General features: G+C 39.0%; 1 protein-coding gene across 1 annotated transcript in view; it reads left to right on the top strand.

The window, feature by feature from the left end:
- Nucleotides 1–8033: 8033 nt before the first annotated feature.
- Nucleotides 8034–22563, top strand: part of riok1 (RIO kinase 1 (yeast)) — a 31163-nt gene continuing 16633 nt past the window's right edge. Inside the window, exons 1-9 of the mRNA XM_052023762.1 lie at nt 8034–8178; nt 13125–13317; nt 13941–14028; nt 15198–15267; nt 16387–16429; nt 17529–17621; nt 18137–18249; nt 19008–19088; nt 21078–21164. Of these exons, the coding sequence (XP_051879722.1) occupies nt 8108–8178; nt 13125–13317; nt 13941–14028; nt 15198–15267; nt 16387–16429; nt 17529–17621; nt 18137–18249; nt 19008–19088; nt 21078–21164 (839 nt within the window). The 5' untranslated portion in view covers nt 8034–8107. The remainder of the gene's footprint in view (nt 8179–13124; nt 13318–13940; nt 14029–15197; nt 15268–16386; nt 16430–17528; nt 17622–18136; nt 18250–19007; nt 19089–21077; nt 21165–22563) is intronic.

Genomic DNA, 22563 nt, shown 5'->3' with positions numbered 1-22563 from the left:
TGCACCAATCAGATCTTCACGTCAGACCAATTGTATTGCAGAAAATAAGCCATCTCTGTTGGTTTCCAGTTAGATCACAGAAAATGTGGGCTTCCACATTGGTCCCTTGTGAAAGTTGATTGGATATCAGATTATGAACAAGTTTTGAACAATGTAAATTTAAATTTGCAGCTAGTTGCAAGACTACAAATTTAAAATTCTTATAGAACAATAAATTGCTCTGCATTGCCACACATTCTGTTGGCCAGATTTTGGATCATTAGACTGCAAGGCAGGAATGTGGATGAGCTAGTGGGAAATCCCCCCTTCTCCCCTTTCATTATCCACTTCCAGCAAGCTGAGGGGATGAGGTAGAGAATTAAAAACATAATTTTAAAGATACAATGCTCAGAATCTTGTTGCACATACATTAAAACAGAATGCTTGAAAACATTCTCATAAAATTTACACATTCTCATTGATAAGTACATTCTGCCTGATCTGTGGAATGGAAATATTATTCTCCTGTGGGCAAAACTTGAGACAAATTTATGTTTGCTCCCTACAATTCTGCATTAAATCTAATTGGTCTTACCTGGGATACTTCTGAAGATCCACTGGCACTTTCAGTTACAAATGACAGTTCCTCCTTTGTGATGCTGATTGAACTAGTATCTAAAGGAGAAATACTGTCAAACAGACACTGACTGCAGTTAGCTTCCTTTCTTTCTAAGTTATCCATTTTGCGATTCCACATTTCGAAATTTTGATCGCTCATTCCCAATTGCAGAAAAATTTCTACAAAAGTATCATATTCATGATCAACAGATTTCATTCCTGCAAATTTTCTTCCAAAATATTTTATATCAAACATTTTTAAGTAAATATATCCTTCCTCCAAATGCCTGTCTAAAACCTCCCAGAATGTATTCAGTACGTTTAAAATAAAACCCAAAGCACATCTGAGTTCCACTCACTTTCTTGAGTGCCATCTTTATTGTTTCCTTCTCTCTAATGTATTGGTTATTTTAGAAAGGCATGGCTGAAATTTTCCACATGAATTATGCCAGCTCTCCAGTGTAATTCAAATGGATTTGGGCAAGAAATTCTGAGGACCCACTCCACCGAGTCCCTACTGTCTGTCATCTCTCCCGGATGTGATAAGGATATGATTTGTTTACCATTATTACACAGGCATCAGGGTTCGAGTAAGGAAATTCTGCTGGATTTATATGGAGCTTTGACATGACCAAAGAACCTGGTGTACTGTGTATGGTTCAAGTCTCCTTTAAAAAGGGGTGCATCGAGGACTCACCTGCCTGATTCCAGGGATAAAAAGGACAACCTTTAATGAGGAAGAGAAGTGGGCCAATTCTCTGAAGTTTAGAAGAACAAGTGGGGATCTCACTGAAACATACAAAAATTATTAGCTATACAACATAAGTACAGAGAGGCACCTTCTTCTAGCTTCTCAGGGGTCATAAACTCATAAGAGGCTGGCCATTGCAGAGGGAGGTGAGCAGAAACATATTCACTTGGAGGGTTATGGATCTATAAAATTCTTTCTCTCAGGATGTGAATCACAGGCTACATTCAAGATGTTGGTAAGGCCACATTTAGAAAATTGTTTTCAGTTTTGGTCACCCTGCTGTAGAAAAGATGCCATTAAGCTGGAAAGAGTGCAGAGGAGATTTACAAGGACGTTGCCAGGATTCAAGGGACTGAGTTATGGAGAGAAGTTAAGCAGGTTGGGACTTTTTTCATTGGAGCATAGGAGAATGAGGGATGATTTTTGGAGGTGTATAAAATCATGAGGGCCATAGATAGGGTCAATGCAGTCTTTCTCCCAGGATTGGGGAATCAAGAACTAGAAAGCATAGGTTTAAGGTGAGAAACGAGAGATTTAATAGGAACCTGAGGGGCAACTTTTTCCACCCACAGGATGGTGAGTATATGGACTGAGCTACCAGAGGAAGTGGTTTAGGGAGGTACATTAACAACATTTAAAAGGTACCTGGACAGGTACATGGATAGAAGAGGCTTAGAGGGATATGGGCCAAACACGGCAAATGGAACTAGCTTAGATGGGAATCTTGGTCAGCATGGACCAGTTCGTCTAAAGGGCCCATTTCCATGCTCTATTGGTATTAGTTTATTATTGTCACTTGTACTGAGGTACAGTGAAAAGCTTGTCTTACAAACCAACCGTACAGGTCAATTCATTACACAGTGCAGTTACATTGAGTTAGTACAGGGTGAATTGATGTAGTACAGGTAAAAAACAATAGCAGTATAGAGTAAAGTGTCACAGCTACAGAGAAAGTGCAGTGCAATAAGGTGCAAGGTCACAACAAGGTAGATCATGAGATCATAGTCCATCTCATTGTATAAGGGAACCGTTCAATAGTCTTATCACAGTGGGGTAGAAGCTGTCCTTAAGTCTGGTGGTACGTGCCCTCAGGCACCTGTATCTTCTACCCGATGGAAGAGGAGAGAAGAGAGAATGTCCCGGGTGGGTGGGGTCTTTGATTATGACTCTATGATTTCATGACTGTACAGATTAATGGATATTGGGCATTGTAACATCAGAAGATATGGAGAACTGTGAGAAAGAGAAAATGATAAAGAAATTGTACTGAATGGAACAGCAAGGTTAGTGGGCCTATTCCTACTCCTGTTTCTCAAGTACAACACACACAAGGGACCATTTTAACTTAACTGCACAATTTGCTGGTGTAATCAATTGCTAAACAACTTATGGCATTTGTTTAGGTGTCTTTTTTTTGTTTCAAAATAAAACATCTTTTTTAAAGCAAACTTGTTAAAGAGGCTCCCTCCCATACAAAGCTGTGCTGGTCCTTGTTCTCCACTCACCACACTAGACCTCTCAACAGAGGTCAGTAAAGCTCTCTGAGTCATGGAACTGGTCAGGGGGCCAGAAAATTAACTAGAGTCAGGAATGTTTCCTCACATGGGGACAAGTCGACTGATCCAGCAAAGATGCACTGGGAATTTCTTTAATGCAGCAGTTTTGAGCGAGGTTCAATCCTGACCTCAGGCGCCGTCTTGTGGAGTTTGCACGTTCTCCCTGAAATCGTGTACTTTTCCTCTAGGTGCTCTGGTTTCCTCCCACATACCAAAGACATGCAGGTTGGGTAAATAAACTAGCAAGTGTAAATTGCCCCTAGAGTGTAAGTGAGTGGTAGAATCTGGGGGGAGTTAATGGGGATGTTGGGAGATTAAGTTGCAGGGAAAATTAGTGAAGGAATGGGATTGTTTTGTGAGCTGGCAGAGACTCGATGGTCCAAACAGCCACCTTCTATCTTATAAGAAAACAAGAAATAAGGAATTCAGCTTCCCCTTATTCTCTTGTAGCCTGCAAATTATTCTCTGTGGGGAGAATAAAATAGACTTAGTGCAGGATTCGTGTAAATAAGTGCTTGATGACTGATGCAGTCCAGGTGGGTCAAAGGACCCTTTCCCTCTGTATGACTTTGTGACTCTCGAATCACAATTGCAATCTTTAAAATAAAGTACTCAGTTACCACTATAGGTAAATCATTAAACCCAGGCTTCGCAACATACAAGTCAGTGATAATAAACCAGATTCTGATTCCAATCTTCTATCATGTAAAATATAACCCTTCTGCTTTAACCACCATTTAGGTGCACAAAGTTGGTCTTTTGGTGAATAGTTAGGGCAATATGAATGGTTCAGAAACAGTGGGAAAATATGTGCGAGATATCAAAGAAAAAAGACAATGCAAGAAAGAATATGCAATAAGCAGTCAATCAAGCTAAGAATTTGCATTTAAATAGCCCTATTACATCCAACAGGACATCAATCAAAAACCTGTGAGAAACTACCTGTTGCATCACAGTGCAACCCATAGGTAACTAAGTGGTGACGTGGTTATAAGGAGGCTACAAAGGGAAATAGATGGGTTAAGTGAGCATGCAAGAAAGCTGGCAAATGGAATAAAAAGTGGGAAAATGTGAAATTCTACATATTGGCAGGAAAATAAAAAATGTATATTATCTAAATGACAAGAGGTGGCAGACCTCTAAGGTACAGAGGGATCTGGACGCTCTAGTGCATGATTTGCAAAATGCTTATAGAGGAGATGTCAGGGGTAAGTTTTTTTACTCAGAGAGTGGTGAGTGCGTGGAATGGGCTGCCGGAAACAGTGGTGGAGGCGGATACGATAGGCTCTTTCAAGAGACTGTTAGATAGGTACATGGAGCTGAGTAAAATAGAGGGCTATGGGTAAGCCTAGTAATTTCTAGGGTAGGGACATGTTCGGCACAGCTTTGTGGGCTGAAGGGCCTGAATTGCGCTGTAGTTTTTCTATGTTTCTATGTTCCTATGTTCTAATACAGCTATGGCAAGTAATTAGAAATTATTGGTTATTGCTAGGGAATGGAATACAAAGGTGGAGAGGTTTCACTTCTATTGTACAGAGAATCTAGAGAGCTGTGTACAGTATTGGTTTCTGTGTTTAAGAAAGCATGTAAATGGTTGCAAGCAGTTCAGAGAAGATTCACTAGATTGATACATTGAATAGGTAGGCAGTATTAGGAGAAAAGGTTGAGTTGGACAGGACAAGCATGCCGATTGAAAGGGTGAAAAGCAATTTAATTGAATCAGAAGCAATACACAAAGCACTGGAGGAACTCGGCAGGTCAGGCAGCATCTATGAAGGGAAATGGACAGTCGACATTTTGGGTTGAGACCCTTCACCTGGACTGAATGTGGAGACAATGCTTCCTCTTGTGGAAAAATATGGGGTCACTCACTTAAGAGAGATATTTCTTTTTCTCCCAGAGGGTCATGAATCTTTGGAACTTTATTCCTCATAGGATAGCAGAAGCAGAGTCTCTGAGTATTTGTAAGACAGAGTCAGATAAACAAGGGGGGGGGGGCAAAACGTTACCAGGAATAGGCAGGAATGTGGAGTTGAGGTTACAATTTGTTCAGCCACGATCTTATTGAATGATGGACCAGGTTCCAGGGGCTGAGTGGTTGATTTATATTCCTAATTTGTTTATTTGTATGTATACCTACTGAGCGTTAAACAATTTTGTCTTGTTAGCAACTACTGGTGTGTTTGGTAGTGGATACAGTATAGCTACATTCTCATATTAATTTTTTGAGTCAAAAATATTGATGGTGGGTCTTTGATCTTAAATATTAACTATTTTTCTTCCCACAGATGCTGCCTGAGCTACTGAGCATTTCTAAACGTTTGTTTTTATTTTAATGTTTGGGTCGTTGTGAATTGTCCTTAGTTGCTATTGTTCAGACTGTGTCTTGTGTTGTGAACTGCACTCTGCTATTACATTTAAAATCAATGTTAAGATGGCTTTAATAAAACCTGGGGCCATGTGACAGGATTGCAAGCTAAACACTTCACTGTTGTAGCTTGCTACAGAGGTCCCACATACTCCCAGAGTGTTTTAAAAGGCAAATCACAATAGTTTGGAAAATAATGACTGCCCCACAATGTGAAAGAAGCAGCATGGTACATATGTATGCATAGGGCAATAGAGAATACTTGCCTTTTCTTCTCACCATTGGGGGAGCATAATGCAAGACTGAATGGCGAAATAGAAGACCAGATAGAACTTGATCTATGAATGTATCTGGAGTACAATCACTCCCAGAAATCATGGCAACAATACAATGTGGTTAATAATTAGAATTTACCTTTAGCATTAAGACAAGATTGTACATATTATCCATCTTATGACTGTTGTAATATCCTTATTATGCATCTGTGCTATATTTCTGTGTCACAGACAAATTTATTCAAATATATTAATTTATGTTACAAATATGGTGTAGCAAGTTGAGTAATTTAATAATTTATTCAACCTCAACCAAAATTCCTCCAGCTGATGGAATTTCAAAGAATAAATCTGTGTGGCAGCCTTCATAAATAAACATGCTAGCAAAACAGAAGGCTAGACAAGGAAACTGATCAAACTGCTCAATAATTCCTATTTCTTCCATTCATGTTCCTTTTATAATAATTGGTTCTTAGTAAACCAGGATTAGATTTTGCTGCATACTTTTGTTCCCATGGGTTTATTGACAAATGAAAAAAAAACAACTCAAATCCCTCAACAGAAATTGATTTAGAGATTCTTACTGCATCCAAACTGAATCCTTGTCAGTTGAATCCCAAGAAAGCCTTACCTTCAGCAAAGCCAATATTCGACCCATGTAGCTTATTTTGTACGGCAATGCTATTGTGAGTCCCTCCAGTCTGCATATCGTTGGCACTGGAGGGGTAAAAGTCACTCTTCAAAATAGTTACACAGGTAAGAAGGAACGATCTAACAAAGGTCATAAGGATTCTTGAACTTGAAGCATTAGGGAGTACTACAATGAAAAGTGGACAAGTAAGGAAGAAGTAAGCCGTATTTCAATACTTATGATTTAACATGAGACAGCGTTAAATTTTGAAACATTATTTAATATATTTGCCAATTCATCTTAGTTGGTCGTACTTGTCTCTGAGTCAGGAAATTGTAAACCCCATTCCATATTTCTTGACACACAATTTTGGCTGACAGATTGGTGGATTCCTGAGACAAATTATATTGTCAGAGGTAGCAGATATGACATCTTAAGCTCTGGCCTCATTTGTAAGCTCGGGTAACCATAAAAGATATCTCATGGCATTCGATTTGAAGGAGTTTGGAAAATTGTCTTGACAAAATTCACTTGTTCATCAGTGCTCTATAACTCATTTGCAGTGGAATGCTGCTGTTTTCAAAGCCGGCAGTCAATTATGGCTCAAAAATAACTGCTTTTCTATCAAAGGACGGCTGCATAGAAAGAATGAGAGCAGACGGAAAATAAAGAAGGGATTCAGCGCCGCAGAGAAGGTCTGCAGCATGCAGTGAGCTTGTTCTCTTCACGGTTTAATGCTCACCACTTTTGACCTTTCGCCGTTTCTCTTTCAGTGGATTCCATAACACATCAAGAATTGAAACAACCGACCTGCAACTTAAAAGCACCAGTGCGGAGCTCCATCGCCCTTACCAGGTCAGCATTCACACCTGGAGTTTCGCCCTGTACCTGCAGCGCAAATTTTCATGACGTCATTCGCATCTGGATTTATGGCGTCATAAAGGGCCAATTGAGTTACAGCTTGATCATTCCATGACGCCGTCCAATAGCGGCGCTGGCGACACTTTGACGGCTCCGGGCTGGGAGTCGAGGTTACACTGAACAGTTTGGCTACATTGAGATTATTTACAGCAAGGAGTTTCATTGCACTATCCTCCAGACAAGCAACGAAAGCGTAAATTGCATTTCAATACTTTCGGTTTAATACAACACAGTAATACATTCCGAAATGTCATTTAATATATTTGCCAAGTTATCTCAGTTAGTTGCATTTGTCTCCCTCAGAAAGTTGTGAGTCCCACTCCATGTTTCTTCAACACACCATTTAAGCCGACAAATCAGTGGAATGCTGAAACAAATCAGAGATAGTACCGCTTGGTAATATAAAAATGTCCTTCATCCCTTTCGAAGGTGCACTAACCCAAACGACAAACTTAAAATAAACCTTTAAACTGATTCCATTAACGTCATCCACTCTGAACCTACCCATCTGTCAGGAAAAAACAACTGTTTCCCAGGCTCTTGATAAGTGCAACTATTGTGATAACCAGGCAATTATATCGTGAAGTTCGGGCTTTTTAGACCGCGTTGACACATGACTGATTTGAGGTTTTTGTGTGGTTTGAAATTAAAAGTGAGTTGAATTTGTGGACCTGTGCGGAAAGATAGGAGATTCAACAGAGCATGTTCCTGGGACAAGTCATTTTTGATTCATTTTCTTTATTTATTTTACCCTAAATTGAAATATTATCTTTTCAAAAACCTACAATAAATGCTTCTTCCTTAGCGCCTCTTATTTCTTTTCATGATCAGCCATTTGCTGTCCCAGGTGGGGAACAAAAGTTTATTTTCTTGCAGTTTATTTCTAATTCAGTCGTGGAGGTCAAATGTTCCGTTTCGAAAACGCGTTTGGTCGGCGCTGTGTGTCACTTCCTCTTTGGAGCGGCAGGGCCGCCGTGGGCCGAGCACGGCGTGGTGACGGCCGTGGGGATGAGTGCGCTCGGTTGCTGGGGAGACGCGCCCGTTCCTGGACAGTTTGACGACGCTGAGTCCGGTGAGAGGTAAATGGCCTCTCGGGTTTGGCGCCGGCAGCCGCTCGGAGAAGTAAAAGGCCCTTCCTTCCTCTCCACTCCCTCTCCGACCCCCCCACCCCACTCCCTCTCCGACCCACCCCACTCCCTCTCCGACCCCCCCCCACCCCACTCCCTCTCCGACCCCCCCCACCCCACTCCCTCTCCGACCCACCCCACTCCCTCTCCGACCCCCCCCACCCCACTCCCTCTCCGACCCCCCCACCCCACTCCCTCTCCGACCCTCCCCACCCCACTCTCTCTCCGACCCCCCCACCCCACTCTCTCTCCGACCCCCCCCACCCCACTCTCTCTCCGACCCCCCCCACCCCACTCTCTCTCCGACCCCCCCCACCCCACTCTCTCTCCGACCCCCCCCACCCCACTCTCTCTCCGACCCCCCCACCCCACTCTCTCTCCGACCCCCCCCACCCCACTCTCTCTCCGACCCCCCCCCCTACTCCCTCTCCGACCCCCCCCCCCCCTTGTCCCGTGTGGCTCTTCGGAGTTCGGGCTGACACTATCCCATGTGGGCACAGTTCTTTCATTCTGCCTAAGATGACCCCAGTCCTACATTCGGTAACTTGACTCTTGAGATTTTTTTTGCTGAAGTCTAACAGTTCCTTATTGACCCTTACTCTGCTGGGTGCTGACCTTATTGAGAACAATTGATTTTTTTACTGGGTTGACATGTTAATTGGTATTGGTTTATTATTGTCACTTGTACGGTACAGTGAAAAGCTTGTCTTACAAACCGATCATACAGGTCAATTCATTACACAGTGCAGTTACATTGAGTTAGTACAAAGTGCATTGATGTAGTACAGGTAAAAACAGTAACAGTACAGAGTAAAGTGTCATAGCTATAGAGAAAGTGCAGTCATAGTCCATCTCATTCGTATAAAGGAACCGTTCAATAGTCTTATTACAGTGGGGTAGAAGCTGTTCTTAAGTCTGGTGGCACGTGTCTTCAGGCTCCTGTATTTTCTACCCGATGGAAGAGGAGAGAAGAGAGAATTTGATTATGCTGGCTGCTTCACCAAGACAACGAGAGGTAAAGACAGAGTCCAAGGAGGGGAGGCTGATGTCCCTGATGCGCTGGGCTGTGTCCACAACTCTCTGCAGTTTCTTGCAGTCCTGGGCAGAGCAGATGCCATACCAAGCCGTGATACATCCAGATAGGATGCTTTCTATGGTGCATCGGTAAAAGTTGGTGAGAGTCAAAGGGGACAAACCAAATTTCTTTAGCCTCCTGAGGAAGTAGAGGCGCTTGTGAGCTTTCTTGACCGTGATTTGACCAGGACAGGCTGTTGGTGATGTTCACGCCCAGGAACTTGAAGCTGTCAACCCTCTCGACCTCAGCACCATTGATGTAGACAGGTGCATGTACACCACCCCCTTTCCTGAAGTCAATGACCAACTCTTTTGTTGACATTGAGGGAAAGGTTGTTGTCATGACACCATTCCACTAAGCCCTCTATCTCCTTCCTGTACTCTGACTCATCGCTGTTTGAGATACGGCCTACAACGGTGGTATCGTCTGCAAACTTGTAGATGGAGTTAGAGCAGAATCTGGCCACACAGTCATGAGTGTATAGGGAGTAGAGTAGGGGGCTGAGGACGCAGCCTTGTGGGGCACCAGTGTTGAGAATAATCGTGCCAGAGGTATTGCTGCCTATCCTCACTGATTGTGGTTGGTTTGTTAGGAAGTCAAGGATCCAGTTACAGAGGGATGTGTTGAGTCCTAGGTCTTGGAGTTTGGTGACAAGCTTGCTTGGGATTATTGTATTGAAGGCGGAGCTGTAGTCAATAAACAATAGTCTAACATAGGTGTCTTTACTGTCCACCAATAGCTTTTTGAGTTGGTTGTTCAAGAAGTGAGCATCAGATGTTTAACAGGCATGGAAAATGTCACCCAGATGTCACCCTGTATTTACTGCACTTGCATTATCCTCTCTAATCCTCTCATTCAACATATTTCCAAGGCTAGTTAATCCAGGATAGAATAAGGATTGAGGCAGAAATTGTATTGGTTTCTCTGAATTATAAAACAGCATTTTAACTAATGGGTTTAGAACTAATCCAGAAGACTGTTCAGTGCTCCATTTTTAACTAATGGGTTGTCATTAAGGAACAGAAGTACAGTAAGGGATGGGGAACAGACACATATGGAAGGAAAACTAAATGTCCAGGCACATGGGAGGAATGGAAGCCTGGATTGCATCTACTTAAATGTAAGAAATCTGATAAGTAAGGCTGAGGAACTGTGGGTGGCAATTAAAATAAAGGAATTTGATTATGTTGCTATTATTGGAGATGTGGTTGAAAGATGGGTAGGACTAGTAGTTCAGCATTTCAGGGTTTGAATTCTTCAGGCAGAATCAGAGGGCAAGGGAATGTAAGTACTAAAGAAATCCATTACTGCAGTAAGGAAGGAGGATGTCCTTGAAGGCTCTTCAAGTGAGATTATATGGAAGAAGCTTATAAAACAAAAAAGAGGTGATCACTTTGCTGAGCATGTACTACCGACATCCAAACAGTCAGCAGGAGATTGGGGAGCAAATATGCAGGCAAATCACAGAGAAATATTAGAACATTAGGGGATTTTATCTTCTCTGATAGGAACTGGGATTGATTTAGGCTTGTAGGGGCTGAACCTTTAAAGTACATTCTGGAGAGCTTTTTAAGCTAACATGAAAATGGTCCTGGAACAGGGATGATGCTGGATCAGATCTTTTGTAAATTTAGCTGGGTGTGTGAGGACGGGACCTGGGAAAAGTTGGCTGGGAGCAGCTACTTGTAGGTGAATGTACAAGTGTAGAGTGGGAGGCATTCAAATATAAAATAGAGCTCAGGGCCAATATGTTTCTGTAATATTGAAGGGTAAGCTCAACAAATCTAAGGAACCATGGATATCAAGGGACATTGAAGGTTGAATAAACAAGAAAAGTAGCTCAATGCAGGCTTAGTGAATTGAAAATGATGAGGCCCTAAAGGATATTGAATGTCTAGTAGGGTATTAAAAAAGTAATTGGGGCAAAGAGGGTGCATGAAATGGCACAGGTGGGCAAGATTAAGGAAAACCTTGAAGAATTTTTTAATGTATATTAGGGGCAAGAGGATAATCAAGGAAAGAGTCTGGCCCATAGGAGCCAACTGGCAAACAGGTTCAAAATCCCATGAGATGCAGAACAATTTGACAAATTGGATCTGGAATTGGCTTGGTGATTGGCAGCAGAGGTTGATGAATGAGGGTTGTTTTTGTAAAGCAGTGGTGTACTGTAGGGATCTGTGCAGGGACCCTTACTGCTTGTTATATACTTTAACAATCTGGATGTTGAATGTAGGAGGTATGATTAGTGAGTTCACATATGGCACAAAGATTGGTGCTATTCTGGATAATGAGGGTAGTCAGCTAGAAAATGATATAGACCAGTTGATAAGATGGGTGTAGAAATGGCAGATAGAATTAATCCTGAAAAAATGCGAAATGCTACATTTTAGGACTTGTAAGATTAGGATATAAACCATGATTGGTAGGGCCTAGGAAGGACTGAGGAACAGAGTGACCTTGATGCACGAGTCCAAGGATCCCTGAAAGTGGTAGATAAGATGGCTGAGAACACATTCGGGATAAGACATAGAATGTACGAGCAGGGAGGTTATGCTACAACTATATAAAATAGTAGCTGGGGTATTGTGTGCAGTGGTTGCCCCACTATAAGAAGGATGTTACTGCATCAGAGAAGATGCAGAGGAGAATTGACCAGTTTTTTTCCTGGAAGGGAGTATTACAGCTAGGAGGAGAGACTAAGTAGGCTGGATTTGTTTTCCTTGGAGTGGAGAAGGCTAAGGGGGTCAGACTGAGGGTAGATAGAAATGTGCCTTAGCAGAGGTCATAGAGATATATACTATGGTAAAAGACCCGTCAAGTGCGCAACGACCATTCAGCAAACATAACAATAATACAGTAACCTACCCTGACCAGATATCTTACCAACTTGCATATTTTTGGGATGTGGAAGGAAACCAAAGTACCTGTAGGAAACCCACACAATTACAGGAAGAACATTCAAACTCCACACAGACAGCACTGGAGGTCAGGATTGAGCTGGGGATGCTGGAGCTAGTAGGCAGCAGCTCAACTAGCTGTGTCAATCTCCCACCCTTTCAGAGGTGTCTATAACCGGAAGGCATAGGTTTGAGGTAATGGGTTGGACATTTAGAGAGGACATGAGGAAGAATTTTTTTCATCCGGAGAGTAGTTGAAATTTGGAAAGCATTGCTTCAGCAGGTGGAGGCAGGTACTGTCACAACATTTCAGAAGTATTGAGGTGAATGCTTGAAACACCATGGCATAGAATGATATTGACCGAGTGCTAGTAATAGGGATTAGTAATATGTTCCAGATGGCCAGTATGGACATGGTGGGCTGACGGTGCAGTTTCTGGGCTGCATGATTCTATGGCTAACTATGTATACAAAATCATTTCGGATAAAATGAGTGACTGCTTCTTCCAGTAGGTAGCACTTGGAGTTTTCTTTTTTACTAAATAAAAATAGTAAATATTTTGTTTAAATTCACAATAGTAGACTTTTTGTCCTGAATGGCAGATTCCTTGTTTTGAGACTTCGACTTCTGCCAGGGGAAACATCAACTCAGCATTTATCTCGTCAAGCCTTTTCATATTTCCATGTTGACTCTTCCCAGTCTTTTTATTATTTTCTAAGTCCCTTGTTGCCACTTCTTTAACAATAGATTGTGGTCATGCCACCTTTCTTTTTATAAGAAGTTCCTGAAAACTTAACTGCTGTGATAATCAAATGTCCTACTGTCTCCTCGTGGCACGGTGACAAATTTAATCTGATAATACTCTGCTGCATACTGGGAATGTCTTACTCTTTTAAATACACTAAATGCAATTTGTTTGTTTTAGTGATGGTGGCTGTTCTGAGAAAACACAAAAGGAGGTTGGAAGGGCAGAGAAGAAGATTGAGATTCTGCAGCTGAATAATCCAGATGAAGAGGAATTTCCTATTGAGAGTGATGAAGGTGAAGACTGGGACTGGGATGATTGTGAGGGAGACCTCACCAAGCGTTATACTGCTTCCAGGAATAACAGTCAGCAGGTGATACAAATCTTTAAAAAGCTCTCTCGCTTGCTCTCTCCCTCTCTTTGGTAAAGTTGTGTATTAGGCTGTTCATAGAGAGAAACAAGATAAATTGATGAATATATTTAAAACAGTGAACAGACATCAGTCAGATTTTTAAAAATCTGAATAAATTCATTTTTGTGAATGGTTTCACTTCTGCAATATTGAAAATAACTTGCAATATAAATCGATTTTGCTGTAATAGTGGTATAATGTTATACTTGTATAGTGTTATAGTGCTTATGGTTACATCACAAATGTAGGGCTCATAAATTAGAATTTTTGTGATCATCTTTCAAAAAATCTTTGGGATCAAGTTGACCATATTGTTAATAAACATTGCATTTTCTAGCTATTATAAAGAAGTCAATATGTATTGACTTTGGCTGTTCTTCTAGACATTTCACTTTTTAAATTTTTCTATAAAATTTCTGCAATAATATTATTAACATTTTTGTAGACATCTTTAATGATATGCAGTTGTGGTCCAAATATTAATACGGACATTTATTACTGATAGTTTGTATATCTTTGGATAAATTGTAAGTTGGTGACAAAAAATATGAATCATAGCTTCTGTTGCACTGTTTGTCATTCAGGCAAATAGACAAACTTCCGATAATTCGGCGAGGATGTCCACTCCTCCAGACAAGGCACTGAGAAAATTTGAACATAAGATTAATCTCGGTAAGTTTTAAATATTGTTTAGAATCAGAGAAATTTAAGCACTGATGGATGCCATTTGGCTCATTGTTTCTTTGCAGTGCAAAGATAGACTTTGGGTTAATCCCACCCCTAAATTCTTGGTTTTTGGTCCTACAGATTATGGCTCTTCAATTGCTTATTCAGGTATTTTTGTTTAAAGTACCTGAACACTTTTATATATGTAAGCAGTACATGTTTTAATGTTAAAATATATAGATTCCTTTCATCTTCTTGACACCCAAAGAAAGTTGGATTTCTCCAGTTTCCAAATTAACATTTAGAATAAGCAACATCCACTTAAGCAAGTTCCAGGTTCAGTGCTAAATTAGATAATGAGCTCCAGACTCCCCCCACACGCTGGAAATGTTTTTTTTCTCAACTCCTCTCTGATCTCTCTATAAATTGACTTAAATCTATCCCTTGCAGCCAGTCCCTCATAAATATTGATCTTTTTGCTAAGGTGAGTATATCTTTCTGCTCACCTTGTATAGACCCCTTAATTTAAAATATCTCAGTTAAAGCTCGCCAAAAGATTGGGAACAATCTCTCTGATTATCTTTAATACTTTAGCCCTGGCAACATTGTAGGTCTGCAAATCCTATAAGCATTGAAAGCATTAAGCTGTTTGATTTGCTTCTTTTATTGTTTGGTTTAACATTACTGAACATTTGAAATAAGATTTCTGTTTTGGCTTCAAGTTCAGAAAGGTGAATATCACTTTGAATTTAGTTTTTGACATAGTTGATTCATTATGCATTAAAAATTTTGCCAGCACTCCATGTTATAAATTGGTCAGTTACTACTGTGATTCAGTTTCTAAAAAAAAACTGAATATCTAATCAGAATACTAAGTAAAACCAAGATGCACACTTTTGTAGGGAGACTGGAAAGAACTCTGATGAATTAAATTGAGCCACCACATTGTGCATGGTGGTCAAATGCAAAGTATTTATGTCAACAGTTAAGGAACCAGATACTTCATGGCTATTTGACCTTAGGCTTTTTCAGCCTGGGAATGATGCACATTGTTGGATGAGATTAACTCTCTAAAAGCTATAATGTACTATCATCAAAATAATAGTTTTTTTTAGTGATGGGCACAGAATAGTTCAGTTAAAGAATAGCTTGTGACTTTTCCTTTTTTTTGATAGATAAACTAAATTTTGCTGACTCTGTGATAAACAAAGTAACTGAAAAGTCAAGGCAGAAACATACAGACATGTAAGTAAAATCCATATTGGTAAAATCTAAGCAGTTTCTACATAATTAATGTGATCATTATTTAACAGTACATAGATTCCTAGTATTTTATACCTAAAGGAAACTGAATTTCCCTGTTGTCTGAACTAGTTTATACAAGGATTAATACAGCCATTTTGGCAGGTTTGTGGTGCAATGTATGTTGTTTTGATGATATCTGGAGAAACAGTTGGGGTGTTACAATTGACCTCGTGGCTTAGGTGGGTTTCCTTCTCCTGTTTGCTGTCGTTGACCTCTGTTGGAAGTACAAATATACAGTTGTGGTGAAGACGTGGTTGAACTTGACTGTAAAAGTCACGGAACTGACTGCAAAAGTAAGCTTTGAAAGAGAAGTTGTTACAGGAAAATGTAGTGGAAAAACAAGAATGGTCCATATCAGTTTAGTTTTCATGCCATTCTGACATGGCCACTCCTATTGCCTTTTGTCCCCCAAGAAGACAATGGATGGCCTTTCTCTACTTTCTCTTGAATGTTTTGGTCCTTGTGATGTATCAGGCTTAATTCCACCACTTCTTGCAGTCTGTAGGTAATGTCTATAATTTCTGCTTTTATTGAGGTAGGATAAAACCTAATATCTTGCAGAGCAATGAAAACCTCTGGATGATGTATGCTATTAGTAAAGAACAAATTGCCAGCAAAATAGAGCAAGGGTGAGGTAGCCAGTGAATTGTAAATAGTTAACCTTTTTGTAAAAATGGCATTTCATCTATAATTTTGTGACTTCCATGCTGTTTGATTTTTATATACATTTACTGGAACAAAATATTGCAGATGCAGAAATCTAGAGCCAACCTCTGCAGAGAGAGAAAAACACAGTTAATGTTTGTCCATTACAGTGTTTATCCATTAAGGTCACTAGAGAAGTTCATATAATGACTGCCATTCAACTACTTTCTCTCAGAAACCAAGCAACTATACTTAGGAATTAAGTTTTGTAGTAATGTATTTATTGTAATCTGTTTATATATTTAAAATAATACGTTAACCATAGTTAGATTATACTCCAAGTGTACTGTAGGATCCTGTAACTGGAAATATTTAAGCTGCTTTAGCCTTCTTTATCAGCCATTTGTTTTTCAGGTATCGAGTTAAAGATAAATCTGACCGAGCTACAGTAGAACAGGTAATATTTATACTAATCAATACAAATAAAGTGTTTGATATGCTAAAGAAATATTGTGCATTGCATTGGTGCTTTTAATCAGAATATTGCTTGGCTTCAATAATTTCAATAATTTAAAGAAAATGTAAACACACATCAAACATAACATTTGTATTTATAATTTTTGCACTGCCTTTTTAAATATCATATATAATCTATAGTCTGTGTGAGAGCTCCTATTTGGAAATGTTAATGTAATTGTATGTCTAATATTGGTAAGAAAAATTATCTACTTTATCTTTCATTCTTAATCTGCTACATTCAATCTTTGTATTTATTTTGACAAGTCTATTCTCCAAAAGGAAAAGCAATGAAATGAACAGATCTTTATAATTAAATCTTAATAAAGTTTTATAATTAGCTTACTCTTATTTTTCTTTTTGGAATGGAATAAGTAGAAAGTTAAGAAATTATTTTCTGTACCAAAGTATCTCTAAAGTACAATTACATTCTCCTCCCCGTGATACTTTAATTGCTATAACTACAGTTTTGCAGAGACCCACTGTTTTGAGTTTCTGAAGCCATTGGATGATGGACATGATGATTTATTTAAATCTATTGATGAGATCTTAGTCCAGTCAAGACTGAGAAGGAAGCCATTTTGGAGTTGTCCAACCCAAGAAAAAACTTTTGGGTGTTAGTACACTATCATGCTGGTGCACTTTGCCTTTTGAATCATTTATTTTCAGCTCCCAGGTTTACCTCCATTGCAGACTACGTACATACTCTCTCTCCTCGTAATACATATTGTAGAGTGAATATGGTCTGCTGAAATCAGTTAAAGTGGCAATCCATGAGGGCAAAACAAAACAGATGTATTCTATTTAAAATACTGAACCGAAGAATGATCTTGCCAATCCATGGTGGTGTTCTCTTAGGCAAGGATGTAAATTCTTTGAGGAGGGTGATGGGATTCAGTCGAAAATTATGATAAATAAGGGTATTTCTTTCTGCCCTATTAAAATCAAGGTCCAGGTTTGCTTAGAACATTGCCAAAACACCATGATCAGTTTTTACAGATTTTTATGAAACTTGTTTTCATAGTTGTGTCAATCTCTAGGTTTTGGATCCAAGAACTCGAATGATTCTGTTTAAAATGCTGAGCAGAGGAGTGATCTCTCAAATCCATGGATGTATCAGCACGGGCAAGGAGGTAATTCTCATTTAAGCATGTTGAGATTCACTTCAGAATGATAAATATAGATCAGTGACTTGAATGAGATGATTTTAATTATAATGTGCTTGGTAGGTCCCATGAGTATATCGTGGTATTTTCAGAAATGTATGACATGTGTTAATGTAGTTATCAGTTAACAGAGACATATAGTGAAGATTTAAAAAAAACTCAAGCAATTTCTGGAGATGCTTAGCAAGATGGTCAGCATTTGTAGAAAGGGAAATGATATTTCAAGTTTAGTTTGACGTGATTAATTTTGTTAACCAACTGCACATGGTTCTTAAAACTTTTCAAATTCATCCAACAAGGTACTACTTTATGCTCTCAAGTGTTAGTATCTAGCTAAAAAGTAGGAACCATTGTCTTGCTGCGTTCATTTGGTGGGGGAGGAGTGGAAATTGGGATTCTGAGACATGTTTAACACATTTAACTCATTTGTTTTTGCTTCAAGCCTCCTTCACTTGTCAAATTTTGATCCTTTTTACCAATAGGCAAATGTTTATCATGCAACTACAAACAGTGGAGAAAGCAGAGCAATAAAGATCTACAAAACTTCAATCCTAATATTTAAAGATCGTGATAAATATGTTAGCGGTGAATTCAGGTATGATCTACTGAAATATTCTTTGTGTATTAGAACTTTTTAAATTTGCCCTCCTATATTTCATTTATAAGCAATATAAAAGACACATCCTGTACCTCACTCAGATCAAGATTTTTACTGTTTTACATACTGTAACTATTGTAGCCTTCTCTGTAACATGCATACTATACACATGGTTAAATATATACAAAGAACTTCTAAAATGGAGGAGTCAACCTTCATTGAACTACTTAGTGTGGCATATGAATTAAGGCAGAGGAAATGCAGGAATTAAAGCAAATTATCAGTGAAACTACATTTGGGAATCATTCCAAATAATTAAATTTTTGAATAATGCTTGTACATTGACATTAATATAGTAATTGTTATTTTTGCTTAACACACGATTGAGGCAAATAACCTTTCTTTGCCAGGACATCTTCCATGCCATCCAAGAAGTAAAACATGAGGTATTTCTTGAATGTACCTACAGTAATCTGTGTATGCAAAGCATAATCAGTATTGTAAGATACTGATATTATAGGCAGTATGTATGTATTATTTGTTGCTTTCTGTTCTGGAATAGTGCTCTTTAATACTAGTTTTCATGATTTAACATCTACAATAGTGCTATAATTATTTAAAGGAAATTTTTAAAAAGGAATTTAAGTATAGAAAGGAAATATTTATGACCTTTTATACAAGTAAATCCTTTTTTTGTAATGAAGGTTTATTGCAATTAAAGCACATTTTGTTGAAAGGGGCAAATTCTTTTTTAGATTTCGCCATGGATACTGCAAGGGAAATCCAAGAAAAATGGTGAGGACATGGGCAGAGAAGGAGATGAGAAATTTGATCAGGTACTGCAAACAGTTTGTTGGAACTTTTAAGGTGGTCTTGCTATTTTTATTTGGTGCCTGAACCATAGTTGCTTAATTTGCAACATTGTGGAGCTCAAGGGAACTTTGTACATTTCCTTCACCATCAATTTTGTTTTGTCTGTGAGCAGACTGACATTTGAACGGTAGTCTCCCAAGCCTGGTCTCAAATGGTTTGGAACTTTGGTGAGACAGTAGTAAAGGAAATGTTTAATTTCAAAATATTGCTGTTTATCTACTTGATTAGAAAATGTAACCTTACACACCACTACATCTCTCAAAATTTGTGGTTACTAAGTAAAATGTATTTAAAGATAATTGTCCAAATGAATTATTCCTGTGGCCGCCTTTGAATAAATCTCATTTCTTTAGTGTGAGCATCTCTTCGGGGCTTAAGCCAGTAAACTGTATATTGTTTAAACAAAAACACAACATTGTGTTCATAACAATGTCTGATTTCCCCCAGGCCATATGGATGGTGTTACTTAAGTATCTGTATGATTAATGATCTATATTTTCATATCCTGTACAAAATGAGAACAAACTAAGTCCACTGCTTCGATCAATTACTTTTGAAGTGCAGTCACTATTGTTGTGTGGGTAACACAATAACTTGCACACAACTTCTTCACTATTCACTGTTTAATAATGCACTGTGCTTTTCTAGTTTTTGTATTTTAACATCTATATCAAGACTGCCATTGTGGACAGCACATTTCCATGGATAGCAGTGGGATAAATCTGATTAGGGGATAAACTTCACTCTTGTAGCCTCCCTAGGTTTCTAAGTGGTGTCCAGAAGTCTCAGTGGTATTCATAGAATTGTTCTGACCTGTTACTCCTGCAGATAGTTTATCCCAACTTGCTTTAATTTCCAGATATGAGACTTAGACCTTCAAGATTCATTTCTCCTTCTAAAGTACCTTAAAGTGTTCGTGCTTGCAACCATACATTAAATTTTGGGTTCTTTAACTTCTTTTAAATCGTGTTTTTTTTTAAATGACTTGTTTAATACTTTCCAGATGTGGATGTGAACATGTAGCTTGCTGATGATGTAACTGAAAATTTTTTTTTGTCCATTGATTTTATCACATCCCCTTTTCTGATCTGTGGTGACATCAGAAAGCTAAATTGTGATCCAAGTAATTATGTAAAAGTTCTTTTACTCTCACCTAAATTACAGAAGCTTAGTGGCTTGATTGGTACTTTATAGACACAAAGCCCTTGATTTGGAAAGAGTCTAGAACCAAACAAATTTAAGTAACCTTCAAAAATAATTATCAATCACAGTACATTTGAAAGAAGTCATAAAAGGTGTTCAAATTTAATAATTTGACCGCTTGTTTAGATACTGGGTTCAATTAGGCCAACTAATTGTTCCAGTTGAAAATCAAATCAAAACAAAACAACTGCAGATGCTGGAAACCTAAAATAAAAACAGGAGACGCTGGAAATACTCAACAGGTCAGGACACAACTGTGAGAAGAGAAAGAGAGTTAATGTTTCAGGTCGAAGAATTGTTTCAGATCAAGTCACATGCTTCAGGGCACAGAAATCTTGGACCACATCTCAATAACAATTGTTCCATGATTGTTCTGTGATTTTCCCTAAGAAATCAGTGTAAATCAAAACCTTGAGAAAAAACTAATTATTTGACACAAAATCAATATTCTGTAGGGCATCAAAAAGATTGATATCAAATTTGTTATGATGCACATAATTGAACCAATAAATATTCTATTGCTTAGTAAATAAGCTGTGGGATGCTAACACTTGAAGATGATTATGTAAGAAACCTACTTTATTAATGGAGACAAAAACTGTTAATTAACAGACATTAAATCTAGTTGTTTTAAAGCAGCAGAAAGTATTCCATGTAAGTATGCTGGATGTTTGTATCCAGCACATTAGAATTGTAAGAATTGTATTTAACAACAGTAAAAGTCTAATGCTGTTCATTTTTTGATGTAGGTTGCAGACAGCAGAAATACCTTGCCCAGAGCCAATCATGCTGAGGAGTCATGTGCTTGTTATGGGTTTTGTTGGTAAAGATGATATGTGAGTTTTTTCCTCTTTTGTGTAATTCAAACTTATTATTGTAAAAGGATGAAATGTTTAAAAGAGAACCTTGTTACATTCAGTATATAAACTGGGTTGTTGTGATGGTTTTTCTATGTCAAGAGTGCTAAAGATAGGACATAAATGTTGCAGGACCAGACAATATCCCAGCTGGAGGACCGAAGACCTGTGCTCAAGAATGAGCTGCGCTTCTAACCATGCAGTTTCAATGCCATTATGACACTGCCATTTACCTGACAATGTGGTAAATTGTCCATTTCCCATGGGCCTGTTGCCCTTGTCCTCCTTGGTTGAGGTTGCGACTGCTGTATTTGTCCAGACATGCAGTGTATTTCATCATGTTCCAGGCTTGTGCTTTGTGGATGATGGAAAAGCCTCGATGTTAGGAGATGAGTCAATCGCCACAGGAAGCCCATCCTATGATCTGCTTTTGTAGCCATGGTGTTTGTAGCTTGTCCATTTGGGTTTCTCATTGACAGTGCCTGCATTATGTTGATGGAGAGAGATTTGGTGATGATAGTGCCATTCAATGTTAGGTGGGTAGTTAGATCCTCTCTTATTGATTATGGTTGTCACCAAGAACTTTTATGATGCAAATTTTACTTGCTACGTATCAGCCTTTGCCTGAATAATGTGTCTAGGGTTTGCTGCGTACAGCTGCTACAGTTGCTGAGGAATTCCAAATGTAATTGAATTTCAGTGAGCATTCCCATTTCTTACATGGATGGAAGGACATTGATGAAATTGGTTGGGCTTAGAACATTGCCCTGAGAAATTTCTCTATTGATTTCTTGGGGGATGGGATAACTGTCCTCCAACAAGCACAGTGGTCTTCCTTTGTTCAAGATGTGGCTCCACTCACTTGAATGTTTGGCCATTAATGCCTCTGGCTTTTGCTTTTGCTAAGGCACCTTGATGCTACTCTTGGTCAAATGCTATCTTAATGTCAAGGGCAGTCACTCTCGCCTTGCTTCTGGAATTCAGCTTGCTTGTCCTCGGAGCAAGACTGGAGCTGAGTGGTCCTGGCAAAACCCAAACCAGAGATCAGTGAGTAGGTTATTGGTGAGTGAGTGCCATCTGATAGCACTGTTGATGATGGCCTCCATAACTTTGCCAGTGAGTGAAGGGAGAATGATTAGAAAACAATTTGCCAGAGTGGATTTGCCCCATGTTTTGTGAAGAGGATGTACATGGACACTTCTCCACAATTGTACTGGAACAGTTTTGCGAGAGGCACAGTTTGTTCTGGAGTGCAGAACTTCAGTACTAGCACTGGGATGTAGTTTGGTTTGCTGTATTCAATGTTCTCAGTTGTTACTTGATATTTCATATATTACTCTTACTGCTCATAATGAAAATTATTAAAGTTTTGTTTTAT

Source organism: Pristis pectinata, chromosome 9 (genome assembly GCF_009764475.1).
Source record: "Pristis pectinata isolate sPriPec2 chromosome 9, sPriPec2.1.pri, whole genome shotgun sequence".
Taxonomy (NCBI): Eukaryota; Metazoa; Chordata; class Chondrichthyes; order Rhinopristiformes; family Pristidae; genus Pristis; species Pristis pectinata.
The sequence above is the reverse complement of the archived record's forward strand: the minus strand, read 5'-3'. Positions and strand labels throughout refer to the sequence as shown.